The sequence below is a fragment of the Culex quinquefasciatus genome, chromosome 2, assembly GCF_015732765.1.
Source record: "Culex quinquefasciatus strain JHB chromosome 2, VPISU_Cqui_1.0_pri_paternal, whole genome shotgun sequence".
Classification (NCBI taxonomy): domain Eukaryota; kingdom Metazoa; phylum Arthropoda; class Insecta; order Diptera; family Culicidae; genus Culex; species Culex quinquefasciatus.
In genome coordinates, this window is record NC_051862.1 from 12,110,767 (window position 1) to 12,137,183 (window position 26,417).

General features: G+C 35.0%; 3 protein-coding genes across 3 annotated transcripts; 1 reads left to right on the plus strand and 2 right to left on the minus strand.

Annotated features, from left to right (window-relative positions):
- Positions 1–1,747: 1,747 nt before the first annotated feature.
- Positions 1,748–2,273, plus strand: LOC6038358 (CD63 antigen; the record flags this gene model as incomplete). The annotated part of the gene is made up of 1 exon (XM_038257203.1): positions 1,748–2,273. A coding segment is annotated over one exon (444 nt), but the record flags the coding sequence as incomplete, so codon positions are not given.
- An 8,824-nt stretch (positions 2,274–11,097) lies between these two features.
- Positions 11,098–19,386, minus strand: LOC6038357. The gene is made up of 3 exons (XM_001848119.2): positions 18,939–19,386; positions 18,273–18,687; positions 11,098–12,009 (listed from the first exon to the last, which is right to left on the minus strand). Exons 1-3 carry the CDS (start codon positions 19,002–19,004, stop codon positions 11,564–11,566), a joined length of 927 nt encoding a protein of 308 aa, XP_001848171.2. The 5' UTR covers positions 19,005–19,386; the 3' UTR covers positions 11,098–11,563.
- A 2,816-nt stretch (positions 19,387–22,202) lies between these two features.
- LOC119767766 lies at positions 22,203–23,412 on the minus strand. Its single transcript, XM_038257214.1, has 2 exons — positions 23,302–23,412; positions 22,203–23,239 (listed from the first exon to the last, which is right to left on the minus strand). Exon 2 carries the CDS (start codon positions 23,235–23,237, stop codon positions 22,203–22,205), a length of 1,035 nt encoding a protein of 344 aa, XP_038113142.1. The 5' UTR covers positions 23,238–23,239; positions 23,302–23,412.
- Positions 23,413–26,417: the final 3,005 nt, after the last annotated feature.

Genomic DNA, 26,417 nt, shown 5'->3' on the forward strand with positions numbered 1-26,417 from the left:
AAATTAGAAAATTTAGCATGGCAATATCTCAGCAACTAAGGGTCGTATCAACAAAATCAAAAAATGCAAAATATAGAGAATTTTCTCAGCCTTTCAAAAATATTTTTTTGAAAAGTGGGCAAACATGTGCACTAATTAAAAAAAAATGAAAAACAGCGACTATTTTCAAAAAAGTCACCTAAATATGGATTTAACTTGAAAACGGTGCACTTTATCAAAAATTTACTAAAGTACTTTTTGATTGCAAATTTGATTCTACATCGAAAAATGGAGTTGAAAATTTTTTGCGACCAATTTTGCGATTTTTTGAAAAAAGCAGTATTGATTCAAAAATTCATAACTCGCTCAAAGATTTTTTGCACAACCTGGAAATCTCTGAAAAGTTGGCATTTGATGTTCTCATATCAAAAAATAAAAAAAAATTAAAATAGTGTTTTTTTGCAAATCAAGTATTAGTGACAAAGAGTTAAACAAAAAATCACCAAAATTTGTTTAACAGTGTATCATTTTTTTCAGTGTAGTCCTTATCCATACCTACAACTTTGTCGAAGACACCAAATCGATCAAAAATTCCTTCAAAAGATACAGATTTTTGAATTTTCATGCATCATTTTTGTATGGCCAGCTGTCAAATTTGTATGGAAATTATATGGACAAACTAATGATGTAAAATGGCTTTTTTGGGCATTTTTTTTTTTCATAAAATTATTTTTAATTAGGTCCTTTTCGGTACTGGGACCTGGTTAGGACCGAGTCGGCTTTTGTCATTACATTTGACTTAATAATTACAGAGGATCTTGTGTGTAAATGTTAGTGGGAGGGGAGCCGATTACCCGCGGCCTACTCGGGGTTAGTAGGGAAGGGATTGATGTTAAATTCTTTGGGCATACCGAAGGCACCAAAAAAGTTTCAGTCGGATTAAAAAATACAAAAAATAAAATTTAAGAAAAAAGACCAATTTCGTAGAGAATTGTTCATATCGTGATTAATTTTTATTTCATTTTACTTATTCTGGACCATGAATTGAGAAAAATTAATAACTATCATTGCTCTAAGAATCCTCCTACAGCCTTAAATTTGAATTAAAAATATGTTTATTTTTTGGTGAGTACCTGTCTTTTCCTGAACTTGGTCCTAAAATTAAGTTTAATTTGCTGGCATAGATATTCACAGCGATAAAGCTTATTTTTATTACCACAATAGCCTTTTGGTCAACCTAAAAGGGGTTGAAATGGATTTTAAACCATCTTTGAAATATCAACTTCGCCTTTCTTGACAGAAAGTATCTTGCTTTACAGCAAGATTCATGATAAAATGTTGTCTTGTAATTCATACACAATTGCATTTTTTTTTTTTTTTTTTTGAAACGTGACACAACCAACATTTTTGTTTACCCATACTTCTCTGTGACTTATCAGAGATTTGTGGAATTTAATTTTTAGTGAAAAAGTGACTTTTTAAAAAATGGATAATTTTTTTGGGTCAGTCTGCCATTTTTCCTAGGACAGCTGCAAAAAAATGGAGGCTAGTAAGGTAGGAGCAAATATACAACATGGCTGTTTGGGTCATAAGGACACGGTTCCATACAAAATATTACAAAATTTAGAACACCCATGGGAGATTTATACACAGAAAGTTGTGTTTCACCTTGCTGATTAGGATTGCGTTTTTCAGAAAAAAAAAGTTGTTTGCTTTACTTTACAAATAAATTAATGATGTTTTATGAATCCCATACTAACCTCCCCCTCTCTCTCCCCAGTACTTTCTCTCCTACTTCCTGCTCTTCTGCATCCTCTTCCTGGGCTGCATCCTCGGCTACGCCTTCCGCGGCCGCGCCATCGAATCCCTCAAGGACGCACTGTACGACGCCCTCGTCCTGTACGGCCGCCGCCGGCTCACCACCGTCTCGTGGGACATGACCCAGGAGGACCTGCACTGCTGCGGCGTGGACAGCTTCGCCGACTGGCGCGAGAAGATTCCGGACTCGTGCTGTCTGGACGATTACGGCGGCCGGAAGCGACCCTGCCAGGAGCTGCAGAACTCGCTGACCATCTTCCGCGGGGGTTGCTTCGAGGCGATTACGCGGGCGCTGCTCAAGAATGCGGCCGTTTTGGGTGGGGCCAGCTTGGGTTTGGCGTTCGTGATGGTTCCGGCGATCGCGCTGGCGTACTACATGCTGGCGATGCTTTGAGGGGGGTCGTCGGATGGTGGTGGTGAGGGGCGTTCGAAGGTGAAGAAGTGGTTCCAGGGGGGGATTTTCAAGTTTAAGTAGATTTTATTTCTGTTGTAACGCGGTAGGAAAAATGTAATAGGAGGGAACATATAAATATCTTTCTTATATGCTAGTATGAAGTGTTGTGTGAATTCTTGTTCTTCTTCTTCTTCTTCTTCTTCTTCGTCAACGTCGATTCTGTGTGCGTGGACCAGTGACTTGTTTTGTTACTATTTGGTTCTGGCATGGCCACCAACTAGCTAGTAGCGCCTAATGCAGTTTTGCAATCAATTGCACTAAAAAAGCCGAATCGAGGAGGTCTGACTTTAAGACAAACCTCAATCCGACATTTCTAATGCGACTGAGTGATTTTAGTTATGTTTAAGATCATCATCTTAATTGCTTACACAATCGTATATGTATAAATATAAATATGTCTCATGATGCAAATTGCTGCGGCTGCTGCTGTCGTTACACTGATTTGTAAAGAGTAAAGTTTCAAATTGCCACAACTAGCCAAGTGAACACACACACACCGAGAGAAATCATAACCTCAAGTGCTGTTGACTTATGTAACTAGATCTGCAATAATCTGTATACGGTATTTTACAATTTATGTGTTGTAGATGTAATAAGACTGGTCAAAATAAACACGTTACATTCAAATGCTTACTAGCTGAGGCTCACTTTTCCTTCAACAAACTAACCTTTTTTCCGAGTTATAGAGAACCTTTCCCAGTGCTGGAGGAGCACCGTCACAGCTGGTGATGGTGTTTGGTGTAAATATCGAATAAATAGTACCGTCTTGATCATTTGTTTTAGCGCAGCAAAGCGGAATTCCTAGCTCGTAACAATATAGCTATTCACTGCTGATTTTATAAATCCTGCAATCCACACGTTCGTTGGGCTAACTTGTTTGGCATGATGCACCTTTTCCAAGACTGTTTGTGATGTGTGATATTACAAACGCATTCTGTGTGCGTGTGTGTGCTGCTTGAAGGCGATGGCGATTGCAAGTCGACTAAAGTCTTGAAATTAAGAGAAGTAAATTGATGATTCTCCCTCTTCCTATTTTGAACATTCGAAAAAGACGTTTTTTTTCAATAATTTGCACAAATGTGGTGTCAAAAGGACTTTTTACGGAGTATTTTTCCGAGCACATTAATGTATTTTTCCGAGCACATTAAGATAAAAAAAAATCGGCAAGTCTGATATTTGGCACCGTGAAAGAAGGACTCTTTTTTCGACATTTTGCGGGGTCCGGCGAAATATTTCCAGAGCAACTTTTTTTTTGAAGAATTTTTTCGATTTTATAAGATTTTTCTTCAGAAAAATTGATGAAAGTCGATGGGTTCATGTTCATATCCATCAAATTTCTTACGAATATGCATCAAGAAACTCTACATTATATATTTGACATCCAACAAAAAGTTTCAAACCCATATTTACCAGATTTCTAGCATGCTTCGAAATAACCCCAAAATCCAAGCTGGAAAACACAATACGATCGGATAAAAATCTTTTTGCAATTCCGTCGTGAAACTACTTACTTTTCCTGTCATTCTTGAACGACGAAACAGCCTACTTTTCAGTACCAAAAATAACAGAATCGAATAGCAACACTTTTCAAAATAAATGCTAAAAAGTTATACCTTTCAGCACTCAAATGGGTGCTGAAAAGTTGAACTTTTCGGCACTTGTTTCGAAAAGTAACACTTTTCAACATTTTTTTGATTTAAACGATTTATTGAAAAAAAAATGAAAATTTAACATAAAATTTCACTCAGTGTGTGTTTTTTGGAATTGCAAAAAATGTTGCATGGAACTCGTTGCAAAACTTGATTTTTTCAGCACTCTTCGTATTTATCCAACTCGGTGAACCTCGTTGGATAAATGTACGACTCGTGCTGAAAAAATCCTCTTTTTGCAACTTGTTGCATAAACTACTATTTCTTTAAACAAATTGATATGAAAATACAGCAACAGTTTTCCCGGATACAAATTCGAGCATAAAAAATTGCTAAACTAAGAGTATTTCATACAAAAGCTATTTATTACACAAAAGGTCCCCAAAATTATTTTTTTAATCCTCTGCCATTTAACACTATGAAATTTTAAAATATTTTCGAATCAATCACATTGTAGAGTACAATATTCTGAACAATTTCCATAAAAAAGTACCAATTATGGTTCAATATAAGCAGATATATACCCTATTTTGTAAAACAAAAAGCGACTTTCTTCAAAATTCGTGGATTTAATTCCCATCCAAACGATGAATACTGCCTACTGAGTTTTTTTTTATGATTCTATTAAAACAATTTCCATGAATTAATCAACATTTGATATTATTTTATGTTTCAAAAATATTTTCATAATTAAAAATATCTCAATAGGCAGTATTTATTGTTTGAACGTGAATTAAATCCAGGAATTTTGAAGAAAGTCACTTTTTATTTTACGAAATTGGGTATATCTCCGCTTATATTGAACCAAAATTGATACTTTTTTATGGAAATTGTTCAGAAAACTGATCTCTACAATGTGATTGATTCGAAAAAGTTTTAAAATTTCATAGTGTTATATGGCAGCGGATTAAAAAAATAATGTTGGGTCATAAATAGATTTTAAATTAAATACTCTCAGTTTAGCAGTGTTTTATGCTAGAATTTGTATCCGGGCAATCTGTTGCTGTATTTTCATAACAAATTGTACAAATAAAAGATTTTTATCCGGTCGTATTAAGGTTTCCAGCTTGGATTTTGGGGTTATTTAAAAAAAACTAGAATTCTGGTGAATTTGGTTTGGAAACTTTTTGTTGGATGTCAAATATACAATGTAGAGTCTCTTGGGACATATTCACAAGAAATTTTATGGATATGAACATGAACCCATCGGTTTTCATCGATTTTTCTGAAGAAAAATCCTATAAAATCCAAAAAAAAACTTCAAAAAAAAAAGTTGCTTTAGACCTTCCGACGAAATATTTCGCCGGACCCCGCAAAATGCCCTTCTTTCAAGGTGCCTGATATTTGCCGATTTTTTTATCTTAATGTTCTCGGAAAAATACACCGTGTGGCGTACTCAAAATTCCGAAAAAACGTAGTCTGCATCGAAAAAACAAACAAAAATGGTTTCAAAAATTCTAACATTTTTCGATACTCGACTGTACATTTTTTTTGGATGCATGGGAAATTTAATGTACTTTTCGTATCTGCAATAACCCAGAAGGGTAATATTCATTTAGAACAAAAATTTTCATTTTAAAATTGCGTGTTTTTTATAACTTTGCAGGGTTAATTTTTAAAGTGTAACAATGTTCTACAAAGTTATAGAGCAGACCATTACAAACATTTCTCGCTTACTTTTTCAAAAGGTCCTATGGACATAGGAAACCCATGGCGCATTGGTGGTTTAATCTAGACTTGATAAATAAACATAAGGGGTTTGCTTGTAACCAGCACGAGTTATCGCAATTTTTCGAAAAAAGTTAAATTTTTAAAGTTAAAAAAAGGTCCTATAAACATATGAAACACAATAGCTTATAAGACCTTTTAAAAAAAAACTCTAGATTTTTTGTTTCTCTTTGTTACGTCGTTCGTGTCTGTCGCGGGTGACCTGAAGGCTCATGATAAGGTTTAGTGAATTTTCACGATTTCGCGGATAGCGTGAAATTCGTGAAATTTCACAATTTCCGCGAAATTCCGTGAAATTCTAGAATTTTCTGAAATCATTGACAAACATAAAGAAAAAATATCTACAAAGGTTTAAAATGTAAATTTGGCAAAAATCATATATTTGGATTGAAAGAAAAAATTGTAATGCATTTCGATTATTTTAGCAATTTCAATGAAATTTGGCATTTTTAAGCATTTTCCAAATTTTAAGCTTTGGGATCACAGATTGGCTTGGAATTTTTTAGAATACTTCATTGATATTATGTATTTTTTCAGTGTAGTATGTTACTTGAAAAGTAAAGAAGCATTTAAGTATAATTCTTGCTTCAAATAAAATAAATTCAGTTAAGTAACTCCTGAAATTTAGTTTTTAGTATCTTTGAAATGCTTTGTAAAAATAAAAGTACAACTAATTGAAAAAAAAATCCTTTAGATGTAATTATCATCACTTTTACCACGATTTCTCTAGTTCAAAATTATTTTGTATATCAGTTAAAAATTCCATGTAAAGTTTGGCAAAGAGTTTTTGTTTTCGCCGTTTATTCAAACTCGTTTTGTTGAACATTAAGTAACTTGGGCTTTATAATATAATTTTAATGTAAAAAAAACAGCAATTTTCTGAAAAATTGTAGTTTTGTCTTAAACCCGTGAAATTTCCACGAAACTTGATGGTCCCGTGAAACTGAAAATTTTCGGCTTGAAAAATCACTTTGCTTATTTGCTTAATATACAATTAAATGTACAAAAATCTTTCCGGCTGTATAGTATAAGATTTTGTAGGTTATTACAGCATTTTTCACGTTCCGTGAAATTTCCCCGAAATTTTGTGTTTTCGAATGGTAGTGAAAATTGCGTTTATTTTAGCGTGAAAATTCACAAAGCCTATTCATGATTTACGAAGAACAACTTTTTCAAAACTTTCATTTTTTTTTGTAGAGCTGCGATTACTTCTGATGGGTACAAGCAAACCCCTTGTGTTTACATATCATTTTTTTGTTTTGTAATTGTCTGCTGTGCAACTTTAGAGAACATTGTTACACTCTTAAAAAATAACCCTGCAAAGTTAGCAAAAACCATAAAATTTTAAAATTAAAGCTTTCGTTCTAAATGAAAAAAAATTGAAGTTTTTTTTAAGGTTCCAATAAACTAAATTTTCAGTTTTTGCTTTAAGGGTGTTTTTAAAACCGCATTGAGTCAGGAGTATTAACAAACACCCAAAAAGCAAAAACTGAAAATTTGAACCTTTAAAAAAAAACGGCAGAAATGACCCTTCTAGGTTATTGCAGATTCGGAGAGTACATTAAATATCCCATAAAGCCATCTATAAATCAGCAAACAGGAATCAACATCGATGAATAGCGTGATATGTGGAGCACCAAACCGAAGTAAATAACAGGAGGAAAAAAACAAAAGCGATTTAAAGTTTTGTACACCTTCCTCTTACACTATCCACCTTGAAGAGACAAATGCACGAAAGTCTTTATAACAGTAAACTAAAAAAATGGTTTAGTCAAAAACTAAAGGCTAAAAGGTTTTTTTTTTTTCAATATTTCACAAGCTATGCAATTTTAAATGCTCAAATTTGTATTCGGATAATACTTTAATGTACGATCAGTTATATAAAGAAAAGCTTTTTCATTTTGTTTAGAAAATCATTTACTTTTGGAATTTCAAAGAAAATTAGGAAACTGAAATAAAGTTTGCAAACTTTAAAGTGGTGTTTGGCTGTGATTATTTTTTATAAGCAATTATTTTTCAATTGAGAATTTCATTTTCAATTCTTAAAACAAATTTTGTGATGCGATTTGTTCGAAATTCGATAAATTATATGCATAAAAAGTTTAAAAATCATTCTATCTTGAAACGGTTCTTTCAAAAGACCGGAGTTTAAAAAAGAACCGTGGTTCTTTTTTTGTGAGCCATGGTTCGTTCGCTCTTTTCAGTGAACCGGCTCTTTGAGCGGCTCGCTCATTTTTTGCCCACCTCAACTATACAAGATCTACAAAATTACACTCGAAAGTGGTAGTAAGTGCATTTAAGAAGAGTAAACCAAAGGTAAACAGACTGTAGCGTACCAGATATAACATATCGAATTATCCTTATCCTTGGATTCCCATAAATCCTTTCCAAAGCTTACTCAAATTCCATTACATAACTTAAGCTATTATCCGCATTCCTCCTTCTGAGACCTTCTTTGCATACCCACACACGACGACACTCAAGTAATAAACAGAACCTTTTCCTCATAACCATGACCTCCTTTTTATTGCAACCAAATGTTAACGCTGCGCTGACTCTTCAAGTACAGCGCATTTGTTTTAACCCTGGCCACATGTTTGAACAACATGTCGAAGCCAGCCAACGCTTTCGCTAGGTTTCCCAAACTCTAAGCTCAGAATAAAATACCATTCAAGTCTGAACCTCTGCAGAACACAGTTATTCATATCACAACCCCTAACACGATAAGACGATTATAAAACGGTAACGCTACGATCAGTTATGTCGCCCTTGTCGGGCAACGCAAGACAGACACAACTGCAGACAGCTTGATCACAGCTCACAGGTGCTAAATTGTACAACCAATCCAATAGATGTGAAAGAAAGTCCCTGAGATTTCCGAAACGTCGTTCAGTCTCCATACGATGCGAGTGCTTCGAGTTCAGACTGGTTGTGCAAAAAAAAAAAGTCTGAGAAAACAACGCGGAATGCATCTCTTTTCAGAAGAACATCTTGCCGGTAAGTGTGGGGGTGCGACCAGATTTGTTTTTTTAGTAGAATTATTCAGCCACTTTTTTGGAATCTAAATTCTAATCAAACCGCACAGACAAGATAATTGTAAAGACTACATGTGCTTGGAATAGCCCAATTTTGTTAGTGCCGAAAATGGTACTAATGATGAGAAAAGTCGTAGTCGTTGATTACCGCAAACTCAACACGGTGGTGGAAGATGATAAATTTCCACTGCCCAACATTGATGAGGTCTCGCGGGAGCAAATTTCTGATTGTTCCGAAAACAATTGGAACAATCTGCGGGAGCGGGACAAAGTGTCTAACTCCTTCTAAATTTTAAACGACTCGAAAGGGAATGGAATTTAACTGAACTCAGAAATGTAAAGACGTTTTTCAGTAGATTACATTCGAATTAAATTGGGAACTGACAAAACTGATCTCGAGACAGTTCAGGGTAAATAGCAAGCCCAATGCGACTTTAACTCACCTCCCGGGAATAGTGACTCGATTGGTAAACCTGATAAAAAATAGCCTTGTCGTAAGCAATACAACTGAGTCCCGGAAATTGAAGGATCAAATAAATTCCTTGAATAAAAGTTTGATTCGCACAAGCCTTTAAAAATCGTATGTTTTCTTTTTGGTTTTGTCAATCAAAATGAACTTTTAGATTAGAATTAAATTTAAAAAAAAATCAAAGTAATTAATCCTTCACTCTACTGGGTGCCAAAGTTAGAGTGACTCCAATAGACGACATCACCCTGCCTATATGAAAGAATTGATTTAAGCCAAACTACTCACAGAACTTATGAAACGGGTAGTAGGTATCATCGCCCATAACTAAAGAAGATACAGTTTATCTCAAAACAAAAAATAGGCGAAAACTCGACTCATTTTATAACGGTCCAAATTAAACATTTCCAGAATTATATCAGAACAGACATAAAAAAAAATTTACAGACAAATAGGATTAAAGAACATATGTTTGTTTCCAGTAAATATCGAGAAAATGCTGTAACATTTCAGACATTGTGCATAACAAAAAAGTGGCAAAGAAAATGTAAATGTGAGATGTTGAGAAAAAATTCTTCAGTGTAATTCATGATTACAAGAAATGTAACATCAAATTACATGTTTAATCGGATTACGTAATCTATAATAATGGATTACAAAATTTGAATCCCTCAAGAACAGAAACAATATACAATTGAGCGAACCCATAGTAGAGACATAACTCACCAAACGACTAAATCCGAAAAAAAGTTTGGTGTTTGGACTTCATCAAGTCACGGAACGCCATTTCTGACAAGGACAAAAAATCAGAAGAGATACTTTAAAATACTGTGTTAAGCAATCAAACCTTTTTCTATTTTGTTTTATTCTATGTGACGAAAAAAATAAAAATTGATTAGTGAAGTTGCGTATTAAACAGACCGTTGAAATTTTTTATCTCTAACCTCAACACCATAATTTAAAACAAACAAGAACCGTAAGTATGGCCCAAGAACGGATCGAAATCCTAAACAAAATACTGAGGACACATGAGGACTGCTGATCGTTCACTTCGAGCCACCCGGTAACGAGCTGCTGATCGTGCAATTGGAACCGACAACATCTTGTTTAAATATACCAAAACGTGCCGAAATACTCAAGCTCGTGTTAGCACGCCATGGCTCATAAATTTGAAACGACGGCCAGACCTGGAACGGGACATCGTAGAGTTTATCGGTGTCCCAAGGTTCGTAACCGGTCGCATTACGAGACACGCATGTCCATACATTGTCTGGACAAGATCCAAATTGCATTGACACAAGGAAGAAGCAATTTCTCGCAACAGAAGGCGCTATCATCCAATATACTGAACAGGGGATAAATATGACCCAAGGAAACATCGCTCTCGTTTACACATAACATGAAAATTCAGACTTCCCAAACTCATACGCAAATCCATCAGACAAAAAACATCAAAAAAGGTGAAACCAAGTTGCAGCGAACCCGCCCTTCATCAAAATCTCCCTGAATCAAGACAAACCCGTCAGACAAAAGCAAAAAATCAAACCCAGGATAATCAATGCTCAAACTTGTGAGCCGACTAATACACTAGACAGTAGCACTAGATCAGAAACTTAACAACAATCAAGTGAATTAGCGACATTCGACACATTTTTGGCATCGCGTTTATACCTCACTCAGTGTAACTACAGAAACTCTGGAGAATCCACGTCACTTTTAACAGCGAGCCCATTACTTCTTTATTGAAACAATTTTTTGATATGGTTGAAGAAGAAAATAAAAAAAATCGATGTGGAAAAACAAACGATGAAGAAGCCTAAGCAACCTCTTGAGACGAAGACTCCGAAGTGGCAACTGGTGCGATCAAAGTTGAACGTTAATTAAAAAAAAAAAACAAAGCTATCGCCTTCAAGCTGGCTCACATCGAGAAAACACCGAACAAAATAGTTGTGCAAAAAACATTCATTGTTCACACACTTGTCGTCTTGAGAATTATTGCAAAGTGTCTGTCTCTTATCATCTAACTAATTTGTAGGGAATAACTACACACAACGTTTGAATTGTGACTAACTTATACGATTTGATTGGAGCTCAACACTTGTCTGTTTTTGACGGAATCGTGATTTTTTTGTTTGTGTTTAGACTGTAACCTAACTCCTTCAACTCAGGTAATATGAGATCGAACGTGGTTGGGACGACGGTGTAATGATGGCGGGAATTTCCCTCACTTGGCCAACGCGGCGCAGTTTAGTGGAATTCGATGGAACTTATTTTTTTTTGCGATTTTATGGCACGGCCAAATGCGGCGTTTGTTAGTTTTTGGTTACCTTCAAAACAAAAAAGAAGCAAATTTTGTCTTTCTCTCTCCTCTCGGCGACCCTCACCCCCGTCTTTGGGGCGCCTACACTCACACCTCAAACAGCACGTTCAACTGTTATGTCCGCCGGTGGATGGCGATGCTGATGATGCTGACCCCGCACAGCACCACCGTCACGAAGCCCAGCGTCATGTACACCGAAGTGATGAGCCAAAAGGTGAACAGGTACAGCGACTTGTTGCAGTACTTGCCCATGGCCGGGTCGTAGTTGGGCTCGTAGATCCGGTAGATCCAGAACGAACCGATGATGAACCAGCCCAGCATGAAGCAGTTGATGAGGGTTTGGGTGGGCGACTGCCGCAGCCGTTCCAGCTCCTGCTCCTCGCGGCTGCGCACCCGCGTCGACAGGTGCAGCAGCTGTTTGAGCACGCCGAAGCCGCCGCCGACGAGCAGATACACCGGGATGTACTCGCCCTGGGGGCAGTCGTACAGGTAGATCGAGCCGAACACGATCATGCACACCGGGATGACGATCGTGATGCCGAGGATGATGGTACAGCCGACTGGAAGTACAAATTTCAAAATTAAAATAATGTACGCAAATTTAACTGAAATTTTCGAAAAAGGACGATTTTGACCCTTGCTCACTTTTTCGACGACATCTTTAAAACTACTCAACAGACTAATTAGACCACATTGACTTAATCATGAGACTACACCTGATCATCACCCAAAGTGCACTCAAATCCATCCACTACAAAAAATATAAAAAAACAACTTTTTGGGTAGTACCACAAAATTTTTGCGTGTTAACTCAGACAACCTTGGAGAAAACCCATCCTGCCCAGACTAAATATTTTTGGAAAAATTCAAAATGTACGTGTTTCTAGGGACCTTCATGCTTCCCCTCGAGTTGAGCTTGCGCAGTCATTTTTGACCCTTTTTGTAGGTCAGTGTAATTTTTCACTTGCAAAAACTTTTAACATTATTTAAACGTTTCCTTTTTTTAATTTTCGATTACATACCATCTTTGAAAAGCACTTAATCACTTTAATCACAAAACTTGTCTGCATGAACAAATAATGAGGCCAGCCCTAAGGCTGACCTTACCTCCTCGGCGGTCTCTAGCGGAATGGCTCGAACAACGAATTCCATACATTTATGAAGCTCTCGAATTGAGCCTTGCTTTCAGCTCTCCTCTCCGTATCTCTCTCGAGTAGAGCGTCCAATTTCCCGTCCCGGGAAAAAAAATCCCGGGAATTCCCGGGATTTCCCGGTAAAAAATATTTCCCGTTTCCCGGGAATTCCCGAAATACAAGCAGAAGTATACATTTTCCTACCTTTTTGGCACCAATGTTTTGAAATTATACAAAAAATAATAATTGGAGAACCTGATTTGATTTTATTTATTTCCATCCACTGTTCATATTGAACTAACCAGCTTGTCTGCAAATTTCATGTCAAGGTTTAATTCAGATAATATTTATTTCTGAAGCATTCACCACTAGTAATATTGTTTGCTTATATGTTGGACCACAAAACTTACGCTGTAATGGAATGAATACAAACTATTTTATTTTTGACAACCTTTTAAAATGTATTTTTTTGTAATATCATTTGAAACTATGATATTTACATCTTCCGGCCACGATCAACATTGAGATTTGTTTGACTTTTTTTACATCGAACAAGCTGGATGGAAATTAAACTGATATAATTAAACTTTTATAAAAGGTTTGTGTGAGAAGAATTTGTGTCTTAGTATTCGAGAAATTACATAACTCGGATTAGTTTTCAAAAAGACGTAAGAGCCAATGGTAAACAAAGCCTTTTTTGCATCGGTATTCGACCTACTTGCGAAAAACCAATTTCAAAAATGCTTAAGATTGTTCATCTACACGTCTTTTAAGTGCCCCAAACTAAAAATAAATGAAATTTTGTTACAATTTGGAGAAAAACGAATATTAGTGTCGGAGGTCACGGTGGCTCTTTCGGCTTTTTGAAAACTCGCCCGAGATAAGATGGTTATATATGAAAAAATATCGTTGAATTTCAACCACTTTTAAATGCTCAAAATTATTTTAATCCAATTAATTTATTGGGATGAATACCAAATAACTAAAATCATATCATAAAACCATGAAAAACCATTAAAAACAACTTCGTATCATATAAAATTTACCCAAAGAATGCAACTTTATTTCAAAAACTCGCTCCAAATATTTGAAAATATTGAGTTGTGATTTCATGAAATAGTGTTTCAAGTTAAATTAGATTTTTAAGGTAAATTCAATGATTGTTTATTTATTCACAAGTTGATTTTTTTTGTTTTATTTTATTTTAACTTTATGGTCCCTGAGACAAATTTAAAAGCAATTTTATGGTTGTGGAGCATACATGTTCACTATCCAAACATTTTTTTTTTTTTTCAAAAAATCCTTCTGAACAGAAATACTAATAATATTTACTTTCATTTGGGACGATTTGTAAGATTTAAAAATTAGAAAGTTTATATATTTTCTCAAAGTTGCATGATTTTTTACAAGCAGTCAAGCCATTAATTGATCCATTAAAGTTGTTGTTCTATACAATTTCGTTGCAGAAGATTAATCAGCAACAGGATTAGAATAATTTTCATTAAATTTCAAATTTCCTGGGAATTCCCGGGATTTCCCGGGAAATTTGTTGAAAATTTCCCGTTTCCCGGGAATTTTGTAACCCCGGGAAATTGGACGCTCTACTCTCGAGTTTGAACGCCATGATCTTTTTCTCTTGCTTTTTTCTCTCTGATCTAAAAGGATCCTGTTCTTATTCAAATCTCTAGCTTTCCGCAAAATTAAATTAAAATAAAATTTAGACAAAATGATCAGGACTTAACTGATTTCCATGCTTCAAGAAGCATTTGAAAGGAAAATCATTCAAGCTATTAAATACTGAACAGAAACAAGCTTATGGTTCATGTCCACCGGAGAAGTTCCATTTTTCGGGGACTATGTCAAAAAGCTACTTTTATCAGTGCGTGCAGAAAGCAAAAAAAAAACCAAAAAAATCTAAAAATTACAATAAGGATTTCAAAAATATCCAAAAAATTAAAAATATCAAAAATAACAAAAAATGAAAAAAAAACCAAAAATTTCATAAATTAATTTCAAAAAAATAAATTCCAGAGATTCACAGTTAAAAAAGGAAAATAAGCAAAGTTAAAAACAAATTTAAAGCTTTTTCAAATTTTTTTTTTAAATTTCCATAGATTTAAAAATCTTGGAATTTCCAAAGATTTAAAAATCTTGAGATATTCAAAAATTTATAAGAGTTAAAAATTTTAATGGTTCAAATCCATAATTCGCAAAAATTCCAAAATATTTAAAAAAAATCAAATATCAATATTCTAAAATATCAAAAGTCGATCGCACTAGGTTTTCTGGCCAAATTTTCCTTAGTTTTTGTCTAATTGCAACTGTTACCAAACGGTTATTGAAAAGGAAATAGTTGCAAGGAACACCAAATCTCTATGAATCAGTTATTCACACAAATTGAAAAATTGTTATTTCGGTGAATAAAATGAATAGAATTGAATGAATTAAACATTAAAATTCTAAAAAATTTCAGAAATAAAAAAAAATGAAATCTTCCTAAAATTATAAAAAAACCTGAAATTCTAATGTTTTCAAAATCATTCAAAATCTAATGCATTCAAAATCAAAATCAAAGATTTCAAAAATTGCAAACATTCAAATTTTATTTGTAAACCAAAAATAAATCTAAAATTTAAAAAAAAACTCAGAAATACTAAAATTTCAAAAATTCAAAAGATTCAAAAAACTCTTAAATTATAACAAAAAAAAACTAAACTTTTCAATAATTTTGAAAATAAAAAAAAACCCAAAAAATTCTCAAACTAGGAAAAATAACCATGGATTTCAAAAATATCCAAAAACTTCAAAATATCAAAATAACAACAACTGCAAAAAAAAAAAATAAAAAATTCCAAATATTACAACAAAATTTCATAAATTCTAAATTTTTTAAGCATTTCCAAGATTCAAAAGTTAAAAAAATGAAAATAAGCAAAATTCAAAATTCTAAAAAGTTCAAAATGCTTAAATACTAGAATTCTGAAAAATTAAAAAATTAAACATTCTATATTTCAAAAAATACCCGAAATTCGCATGATTATAATTCATTAAAATCAAAGATTTCAAAAAGTTTAAACATTCTAATTTTATTTGTCAATCAAAAAAAAACTTAAAATAAAAATATCTAGAGTACTGAAATTTTAAAAATAAAAGGTATTCCCAAAATTCTAAAATTCAAGCGATTTAAAAAACTCTAAAGTTAAGTAAAATCTGAAAATTTCTAAAATTTAAAAAAGGCAAGGAATTTAAAATATCCAAAAAATAAAAATATAAAAACAAAAATTAAAAAAAAATCAAATATTTCAACAAAATTTCATAAATTTATTTTTTTAAACATTCAACAACAAGTTACAAAATAGAAAATAAAAAAAATTAAAGCCCTCAAAATAAATAATTTTTTTTTTGAATTTCAAAATCTATCAAATTTGAGAAATTCCACAAATTATAAAATTTATTAAAGTTTAAAAAAATATAGGTAAGTTCCAATAATTCTAAAAAGATCCAAAAATTTAAAAAAAATGAAGTTCTACAAATTCTAAAATACTAAAATTCTAAAAAAATCAGAAAAAAATGAAATCTTTCAAAAATATCAGAAAAATTTTAAATTCTAAAGATTTTAATAATTTATTGAATTCAAAGATTTCAAAAGTTCAAAAAGTTCTAAAAAATCTTTAAAATTTAAAATAAAATAAAAATTTCTAAAATTCACAAACAATATAGTTTCCGGAAACAAACAAATTGAAAATCAAAAAATTGAAAAAAAATCAAGATTAAAAAGTACGGAAATTCCAAAAATTTAGGAATACCAAAAATACAAGAAATACAAAATGTCCATATTTAAAAAAAAAAGTTATGATTTTTGAATGTCAATGCTCCGAAAATAAAAAAAAAAAACAAACAAAAAATACCGAAAACACTAAAAATTCAAAAATTATAAAAAAAATTCTACATTGTTGAAAATTACATAAAATTAAAAAAAAACTTTAAAAAAATAAAATTTTACAATATATCAAAATGTCCAAAAAATCGAAAAAAAATTTCAAAAATTGAAAAGATTGTTTCAAATAATCAAAAAAAAAATAACAATTTTAAAAGTGGAATTCCAAAAATTTTAAAAAGTTTCATAAACCTTAAAAGAGAATAATTTTTTAATATTTCAAAAAATTAAATTCCACGTTTAAAAAAAAATCAGAAATTACGAATAAAATTTCAAATACTCCTGGAGTTTCAAAAATTCCTGGAATTCAAACGATTTCGAAAGTTAAAGAAAATTGAAAAGATTTTAAAAGGAACAAATTCAACAAATTCAAAAAAAATCTATAAGTTTAAAAAAATCAAATTCAGCAAGAATCTAAGCAAACTTATACTTCCAAAAATTAGAAAATAATTTAAAATTCTCAAAATTCCAAAATTTTTAAATAATCCAAAAACCCAATTACCCCGCCGACAGCCGCATACGTGTACTTCGTGCACACTTTGTAAGGGCACTTGTATTAAACGCCAACGTGTGACACCAAAAAATTCAGAAGTTCAAAAAACTTCAGAATAAAAAAAAAAGGTTTAAAAAACATTTAAAAAAAAAAACAAAAATTTTAGCACTTCCAAAAATTTCAAAATTCAAAAATATGAAAAAAAAAAACAAAAAATCCAAAATAACATAATATCTAAAAATATCAAAAATTCTAAAAGTACCACAAAAATAACCATTTTCAAAAATTCAATAAAATTTAATAAACTTCATAATTTAAAAAAAAATTCAAAAATTTCTGCAATTCTAAAAAAAATAAAACATTTAAAAATTGCCAAAAACTGAAAAAAATATCAAAATATAAATTATAAAATATTAAAAAAAATCAAATATAAAAAAATATAAAAATATCAAATATCCCAATCTAAAATTGGTAAATTCTAAAAGATTGCAAATTCATAACTTCTTAATTAGGGAAATTGAAAAAATAGGAATTTAAAAAAAATTAAAATAAACTTCACATATTAAAATTCTGTACTTGAATAATTTAGAAACTACATACAGAAGATTCTGTACTTGAAAAGTTTAGAAACTACATATAGAAGATTATGAAGTGCAAAATATTTACTCAAAGCTATAACATCTAAAAAAAAGACAATTTTAATACAGTTTGATTGATTAGAATACGTTAAATCTGATTACTTAAGACCACTTTTAACTATCCAAAAGGAAATTTTGACAAATTTATTAAATTTTTAAATCCTGAGGCATTTGTAACAAATATTTTTTATTAGTTTTTGCCTTTCTTACTAAAGGATTTACTTTTTTTGATTTAATAAATAATATAAAATCTACGATTTTATTTAGCTTTGAATTTGAAAATTTAAAAAAATCAACATGGGTTATCAGGCAATATTTTAATTTATCTCAACAATTTTCCCAACATGATGTTTTAAAATGTTCAGTTAGACATGTATTTAGACCATTGAAGAAACATTAAAATTGTAAAATAAATTGGCCATCATTTTTCCATCAACATAAATGAAAGCCAGTTTGTCAACTCTCTGCGAACGGCCGTTAATTTCTCGAGCATTGCATTTCTGCAAACTTTGCAAAATCAACTCAACCCATAAAAACTTGAGCTTTGCGGGGTTAAATTGCAGCGCTCCCGTTCTCAAGAAATACTTTGCGAAATCGCAAGCCCAGCGCATTCAATACTCACGCGTGCCCAGCAACAGTATCACGACGTTCTTCAAAAAGTCCAACATCCCGGTCGAGGACTTGTGCGCCTCTCGTACCCTCCCAAACAGCGAATCGTACGACGGGGGTGGCGCATCCGGATTGATTGCCTCCTCGTAGCTGGGCGGTTCGCCGCGGTTGTGGTGCCGACTGCTGCTGCCACCCGCACTTTGGCCAACCGTCACGAGGGTGTTGTTGCCGGCCGTAATGATGATCACATCGTTTCCCGTGAGAACCCGCGTCGTTGAGGATGATGGTGTGGCAGAGGCCGCCGCCGCCGGAGTGGCCGGAAGTTGATTGTATGAAGGCGGAGGTTGATGGTGGTGGCGTGGATTTGTACTCATCATTTGGTCTATCCTAGCTAGGTCGGCAGGGCTTCCGCCGGCGGTGTTGTTGGTCTGGAAGAGGAGGTCGGGGGAGAAGAAGCGGACCATTACGTTACGGGATGGAAGCTGTCGTTCAAGGTCAAGCAGGAGAAGGCGACTGTTTTCGTTGAATGAATTATTTAGTGTGGCACGCAACACCGAGCAGATCGATCTCAATTGATCTTTCGACCCGCGTCGTTGAGCGCTTGACGAGAGAGAGGACAAAGAAGCTGTCCCTTGTCCACTGTTTCTTCTTCTTTGCCACTTTCGACTCTATTTCTTACCTGTTGAACGTAAATGTCGTGATAGTTGACGATTGTGTTATCGTCGTCGTTTGTACTAGACGCCATTTACAAGCATTCAGTAATAATTAATTAGTAGCACTATCCTAAACTAGAGAACCGCTGAATCAGCTAATCGTTCCTACGAACTCATTGAACTCCGGGAAATTCCGGCGCACCTGGTCGTGAAGGCCCAGGGGCGGTGACCAACAACTCTCTTTGTTCTTGAACCCCCTCTCCAAACAATTTTCACGCACTCTTAAAACAATCACTAAACTCGCGACCACGTTCACACAAAATCTGATCCCCGCGGGAGGATTGCACGATCACGGTTCTACCAAGCACTTAATAACTATTTTTGACGGCCGCCGCAGAAGGACGATGATGTCATTTTGATTGAAAGGAGGCTTTGCTGCAGTTTGACAGATCGAACCCGAGAATGCATGCTGAAAAGTGCATTTTCAAAACATCAAAACAGCAGCAGCAGGCGGTGCATCGCGATGCAATCGAAAAGGTGACCCGAGCAGAAATGCGGAGAGGGAGAAGGTTGAAATGTTTCAGGTTGTGGTACTCATTTAATGGGTTAAAATGGTAAGTTTTGAAAAAAACAGAAAATCTAAATTTGAGTTTTGATGTTTTAAAGGATTAATGAAATTTAATGAATTTTGCCACCTTTTCGTGACACACTTAAAATTGTTGGAAAGATTTTTTTTGAAATTTAAGGCTGTTGCAAATAATTTTTGAATGTTATGTCCCTCGGCTCCCAAAGTTCAGGGCGTACAGTCGCTTTCCAATCACTAGTTTTGAAAAAATCGGATTTTTTTACGCAAAAAAAAACTTTTCGTGGGACTGTACATTGCTATTTCATGAAAATTTAAAATGTTTTCAAGAGAGTTCAAACATGCTGAATATGAATATAAACGGGAAAAATGCATTTTAACTGGTTTTCAGTTGTTTAAACTTTAATTGTCATTAAAATTCTGAAGTTTTTCAAAAAAAAATTTTTTTTGCCCCCTGATTATTCAGGACAACTTTGAAGGGGGGACGACATAAACTTTGAAAAATATTTGCGACGGCCTAATTTGAATCCAAAAATTTTTAATCGTTGACTTGCTCGAATATGACACCAAAAATGCTCCAAAGCAGAGTTCGGAAAACCACTCACACTCACAAATCGAGTAGGCTTCCTCACAGCAAACACTCTCGATACTCACCGTGAGTGTGAGGGCTGAGTAAATTTACTCATATTTGAGTGAAATGAGGGTGTGAGTAGGCCGTTTCCAACAATTTGTTAAATTCACCAGTGTAGAGATTGACATCTCGCAATTTGTTTTCTAAAATAGCCCTACTGAGCCTTCAAACCTGTGAGTAAATTACTCACTGGTAACTTAGTTTTTCCTCACGGTTGAGTAACTCGTGAGTGAGTTTCCGAACTCTGCTCCAAAGTGATGTAGGAATTACGCTATTCAAAAAATATTCTGATAACGTAACAGGAAGTTAAATTTGATTAAGTGGCTGAAATTAAATAAATCATTTCAAATACTATATTTCTAGAGTTTGGAATTATTTGGAAAAAGAAGTTGAGATTATTTAGTGAGCACAACTTTTTATTGTTCATCTTATTGCACAAAGTATTGCGCGTATCTAGATAATATCAATTTCAGTGATTTTACAAAACGCCAGGGTGGTATGACCGCATGACGTGCGGCTTGTTTGAAAAATAAGATCATAGCAACCGTTGAATATTCTGTACGATCAAAATATCTGTCATTAATCAACTGTTTTCTTATTTAGTTGACTATTTCCTGCTTACAAAAAGAAATTTGCTGTCCACGTGAAGGTTTGGTTTAGAATTGTTAAGTTTTATTGTTACTAATAATTATTCATTTGAACAGCTAAAATGTTATACCCTGAAGACGATTTAATTACATATGACGCATTGAACTCAGCATCCGATTCATCGGAAGACGAGTCGAGCTACGGGGAACCAGAATTTCTACTGGATCAATGCGATGAGGCCGATTCTGCTCCGTACCTCGTGGACGAACTTTTCGTGCGTGATCAGTCGGTGAATAGTGAAGAGACGAACAACGCAAACGAACCACGTGCTTCCGGCTCAAAACCAAGATCAGTGTCCAAGAGAAAGGTAATTGATCTGTTTTAGTTGGTAAAATGTTGACGATTGACATTGTTGTACGACTTACAGAATGGGTTGTCTGCATTGAACGAGCCGTCAGGAAGCAAGAGGCAAAAGGGCAAGCCTTTAACGTTTAAAGGCGAAGTGATAATTAAAAACTTTAAGAACCAAAAGGCGCAGATCCATGTGGTGTCTTGGATGTTCAAGCAGATGATTCAGATGGCGTGTTGCGTAAAATCTGGGATTATTGCGCTCCATTTGTACACCGTGGAGTTGTGTTCAATGACACCATTCATGACACAATAGCAGCAGAGAGCGATTCTTCGATTGCATTGGTTGCGTGGGAGGAAGACATGCCGTCTTACGAATCGTGCTGGAACTTCATGCAGGTCCACGATAAAATGAGCAAGCGGTACTTTTGTCCCTCGAAGATTGAGGCGAAGTCACTGCTAAGCTGGGAGGATAAAGATGTGTGTGTTATCCTTTTTAAGTACAGTGCTTCGGTTACTAGTAAGAAACGATGGACTCTGCTGAAAGAAAAGCTGTTGAGCCCAATTCTAAAGGATCGTGCGGGTGCTGAAGCGATTTCATCGGTCAACGCTGTGAAATCTGAGCTGAAGGAACGGCATGGCAGGTACCTCTGTGCCGATGATATCGTCTGGTTGTGCTGGGCCAACTACATCTGTACCATGCCTTCAGAAAATCGAGCAGCTTTGATCGACAACTCCCCACCAACACACATGGTGGAACTATTTTCTACGGTGCCAGTTCACAGCGAAACTCTGCTAGAGAAAGGTCGGCTCGATCTTCAGGTGGCCTCAACTGTAATTGCTTCTTACAGAACCAACATCGAACAGATGGAATCCGATCATCAGCAGCTGCTGAACCTTGCCAGCCTGCAGGGTCAAAGATTAGCCCACATGCGGGAGAAGCTGACTGAACACGAAGCGATGATCAACGCGATGAAAAGGACCGTGTCTGCGCGGGAAACCAGTTTTTCTGAAGAGCTAGCTCGTGGCGTAACCGACAGCAATGATGATCAACATGCATAAACTTGTTTCTACATTATATCCGAGTATTAAACTTCATTTCAACATTTACTTCATGAATCAGTACAATAAAAACTAATGCTAAACCTTACATGCTTTATTAAAACCCACACTTGGATCAAAGAGACCCCCCGAAAAATATCCACATTTCCTGAAGATCTTGGAGCAATCTCTATTTTTCCACTGTTTCAACGCCTTTGCAATCACCACTAGGAGATCTTCAGAGCTATTTTCAACGTAGGTACGTTTAAGGTACCGCTTCAGATACCCGAACACTAGCTTGATCGGGTTGTAGAATGGTGCGTAGGCTGGCAAGAAAATCGCGATTACTCCAATTGATCGCAGGTACTCGATGATCGCATGGTGACAATGGATCCTCGCACCGTCGAGGATCCAGATCGAGTAGACTCCTGGATGTTGCATCACGCGGCCCGATGTAGCAAACGCTCTCACACACTCGAAAAACTTTACCCTAGTGAAGGTATCTTCCACGGAAAACGACTCAAGCAATCCGTTAACGCCCAGAAAACTCAGCATTGAAACTCTTGGGCGGCGAGTAAACTCGCCTCGGAACACGATCCGCTCACCAATAGGAGCGTACCCCTTGGTCCTCAATATTCCTCGGTTGTCAACAGCAAACTCGTCAAGAAACACCAAATTATAAATGTCCCACATTAGAACAGATAGTTCAGCTTGATACCGGCATACATCTTGAGTCCGCAACTGCACCGCTCGACGCTCCAGAACTTTCCAGCTGTACCCTTCGGCATGCAATATGCGATTGATGGTTGTAATGCTTATTTGCTTGCCGAACTTGAGCTGGAACCGTTGTTTCGCCTCGTCCAGAAGAAGAACAGGACAAGACTTGTAAAGGTCGATCAAATATGACCTTTCGGACGGTGAAAATTTTATGTACACCTGCTCCCTCTCCTTCCTTGAGCAAAGCTCGTTTTCGTCGTACTTTTCAATCCAGTTTGAAATCGTAGATGGGTGCTTGCAATAAATTTTGGCCAGTTGAGTTTTACTTAGTTTTAAGTAGTAAAAGCCGTAAATGCAATGGAGAATCGTGTTGGGGGAAGCGTGCTTGTGAAGCACTTCCTGCCGAGCATGCGCCATGTCTAAAAAGACAATTGATTTGTGCTCAAATTTACTTTTTAATATTTAAATAAAAAATTATCACCTTGTGAGGTTTAGAATCGCTATTTTTCTCAGAATGACAGTTGCTGATGACAATTAAATTTGAATGATGAAGATTATCAATGCTTGCTGTACCGTTTCAGTTTCAGTTCAGTTAGTTTAGCTGTCATGCGGCTGTCATGCGATCATTTTTATGCGGTCATACCAACGCCAACAAATTCTAATTATTAACGCCCGCAGTAATATGAAAAAATCTAATAATTGTGTCATCTTGATGAAACGATTAAATAATTAAAATGTGTATCCTATTTACTGATAGGAGTTTAGAATTTTAGAATTTAAGAATTTTAGAATTTTTGAATTTTTGAATTTTTGAATCCTCGGGACTGGCAACACCAGCCAGCAACAGTCAACTGTTCGGAGCTCCTCAAACTTTTCGATTTTTTCGCCGTAATTAACAGTGTTTACCCGCGAGTTTGCTGCTCCAGCATGCCAAGGGCCGGCCGTGGCCGTGGCATTTCGAGTGCGGCCTCGAAAAACCCGCGAAGTTCATCTACCGGCAGAGTGCAGAAAGGTAAACATACCAACGCCGCATCGACCGCCATCGCGCACGGGAGCGTGCCCGGTGACGTCACCGATCCTTCTTTTTTACACGTGTCATACCGTCCACGTGAGTCCCCAGTACGGACGAGACAATCGACCCGGGCATCCGGAAGTACTTCCGACCAGCAGCAGCAGCAGCAGTCCACCAGCACTACGACAACAACCACTTCCAACGTTCCCACCAGCAACGAATTTGAGATGCTGAGTGGAGAAGAAAACAACACCGCCAGTGACAGCAGCAGTGCTGGCGACGACGATGACGATGATGAACTTGCGCGCAAGCAAGAAAGCAGAAAAAGTGTAACTCTCCGAAGGAACGACGACCACCTCCAATTTTTGTTTTGGATACGTTGGCGGACGATGTTGACGAGTTGCTTGAGGGACTCCAATATTGTCTCAAAATTAGCAAAACTTCTGTGCAAGTGATTACGCATAAAAAACAGAATTTCGACTTGGTAGTGAAGAAATTAGCAAAACTTCTGTGCAAGTGATTACGCATAAAAAACAGAATTTCGACTTGGTAGTGAAGAAGTTGAAGTTGCGAAACTTCAAATTCTTCACATTTGACCCAGCAGAGAAGGTCCCAGTGAAGATCGTCCTTCAGGGATATCCGGACCGCCCGATCTCCGACCTGGAAGAACACCTGTCGGGCGTCAAGGTCAAGCCTCGAGAGGTTAAGGTGCTCTCGAAATCGACAACGGTGACAGGTACGTACACATTGTACCTCCTGTACTTTGATCGTGGGTCGGTCAAAATCCAGTACCTACGGCAGATCAAAGCACTGGACGGCTTCTTCGTGACGTGGCGATTCTACACGAAGAATCCGACCGACGCAGCGCAATGCCACCACTGCCAAAAATTCGGACACGGTTCAAGAAACTGTAATCTTCCGCCCCGGTGCGTTAAGTGCGGTGAGACCCACTTCACCGAAAGGTGCAATCTTCCGCGGAAAGACCAGCTGGGGGAAAACGCCCAGCAGCACAAAGCGCGCGTCAAGTGCGCGAACTGTGGTGGAAACCACACGGCGAATTTCCGTGGCTGTGCCGCGCGGAAAAAGTACCTCGAGGAGCAGGACAAGAAGAAGAAAGCGCCAGCGTCCCGCCAACCTCCAAAGACTTCGAGCACGAACGCTGCAGCAGCTGGCGGCGGAGCGGTTCCATCGACCAACCCAGCGTTCCCTCCCGGTTGGGGAGGTTCGTACGCTAGAGTAGCCGCTTATGGGAGCGGTACTTCACCGGGACAAGCAGACGTTACCGGAGATGATCTCTTCACGCTTCCCGAGTTTTTCGCTCTTGCTGGAGAGATGCTCACGCGCTTTCGTGCCTGCCGGAACAAGGCAAAACAATTCCAAGCTCTGAGTGAGCTTATGATGAAGTATATCTACAACGGATAAGCTGCCTTGTGCAGCGAAGTTTTTCGACGTCAAAAGACAAAACAAACTGTGATCTAGTTTTAAGCTTTTCTATCTCTATCCTTTTCCTTAGCAAATTTAGAAGGTTTTTTTAAAATAATTTTTCCTTCTGTTGGCAAATCCATTGTTAGAATATCCAATTACATCAAAATGAACTATAGTACAAATCATAGTTGAAAGGTACTCCAAACTCTATTAGGTTATAAGAATTACGAAATTGTGAATTGATTATTTACTAATAAAAACTAATTGAATTGAATTGAATTTTAGAATTTTTGAATTTTTGAATTTTAGAATTTTAGAATTTTTGAATTTTAGAATTTTAGAATTTTAGAATTTTAGAATTTTAGAATTTTAGAATTTAAGAATTTAAGAATTTAAGAATTTTAGAATTTTGGAATTTTAGAATTTTAGAATTTTAGAATTTTAGAATTTTAGAATTTTAGAATTTTAGAATTTTAGAATTTTAGAATTTTAGAATTTTAGGATTTTAGAATTTTAGAATTTTAGAATTTTAAAATTTTAGAATTTTAAATTTTAAATTTTAGAATTTTAGAATTTTAGAATTTTAGAATTTTAAATTTTAAATTTTAGAATTTTAGAATTTTAGAATTTTAGAATTTTAGAATTTTAGAATTTTAGAATTTTAAATTTTAGAATTTTAGAATTTTAAATTTTAGAATTTTAAATTTTAGAATTTTAGAATTTTAGAATTTTAGAATTTTAAATTTTAAATTTTAGAATTTTAAATTTTAGAATTTTAGAATTTTAGAATTTTAGAATTTTAGAATTTTAGAATTTTAGAATTTTAGAATTTTAGAATTTTAAATTTTAGAATTTTAGAATTTTAGAATTTTAAATTTTAAATTTTGAATTTTGAATTTTAGAATTTTAGAATTTTAGAATTTTGAATTTTGAATTTTAGAATTTTAGAATTTTAGAATTTTAGAATTTTAGAATTTTAGAATTTTAGAATTTTAGTATTTTAAATTTTAGAATTTTAGAATTTTAGGATTTTAGAATTTTAGAATTTTAGAATTTTAGAATTTTAGAATTTTAGAATTTTAGAATTTTAGAATTTTAGAATTTTAGAATTTTAGAATTTTAGAATTTTAGAATTTTAGAATTTTAGAATTTTAGAATTT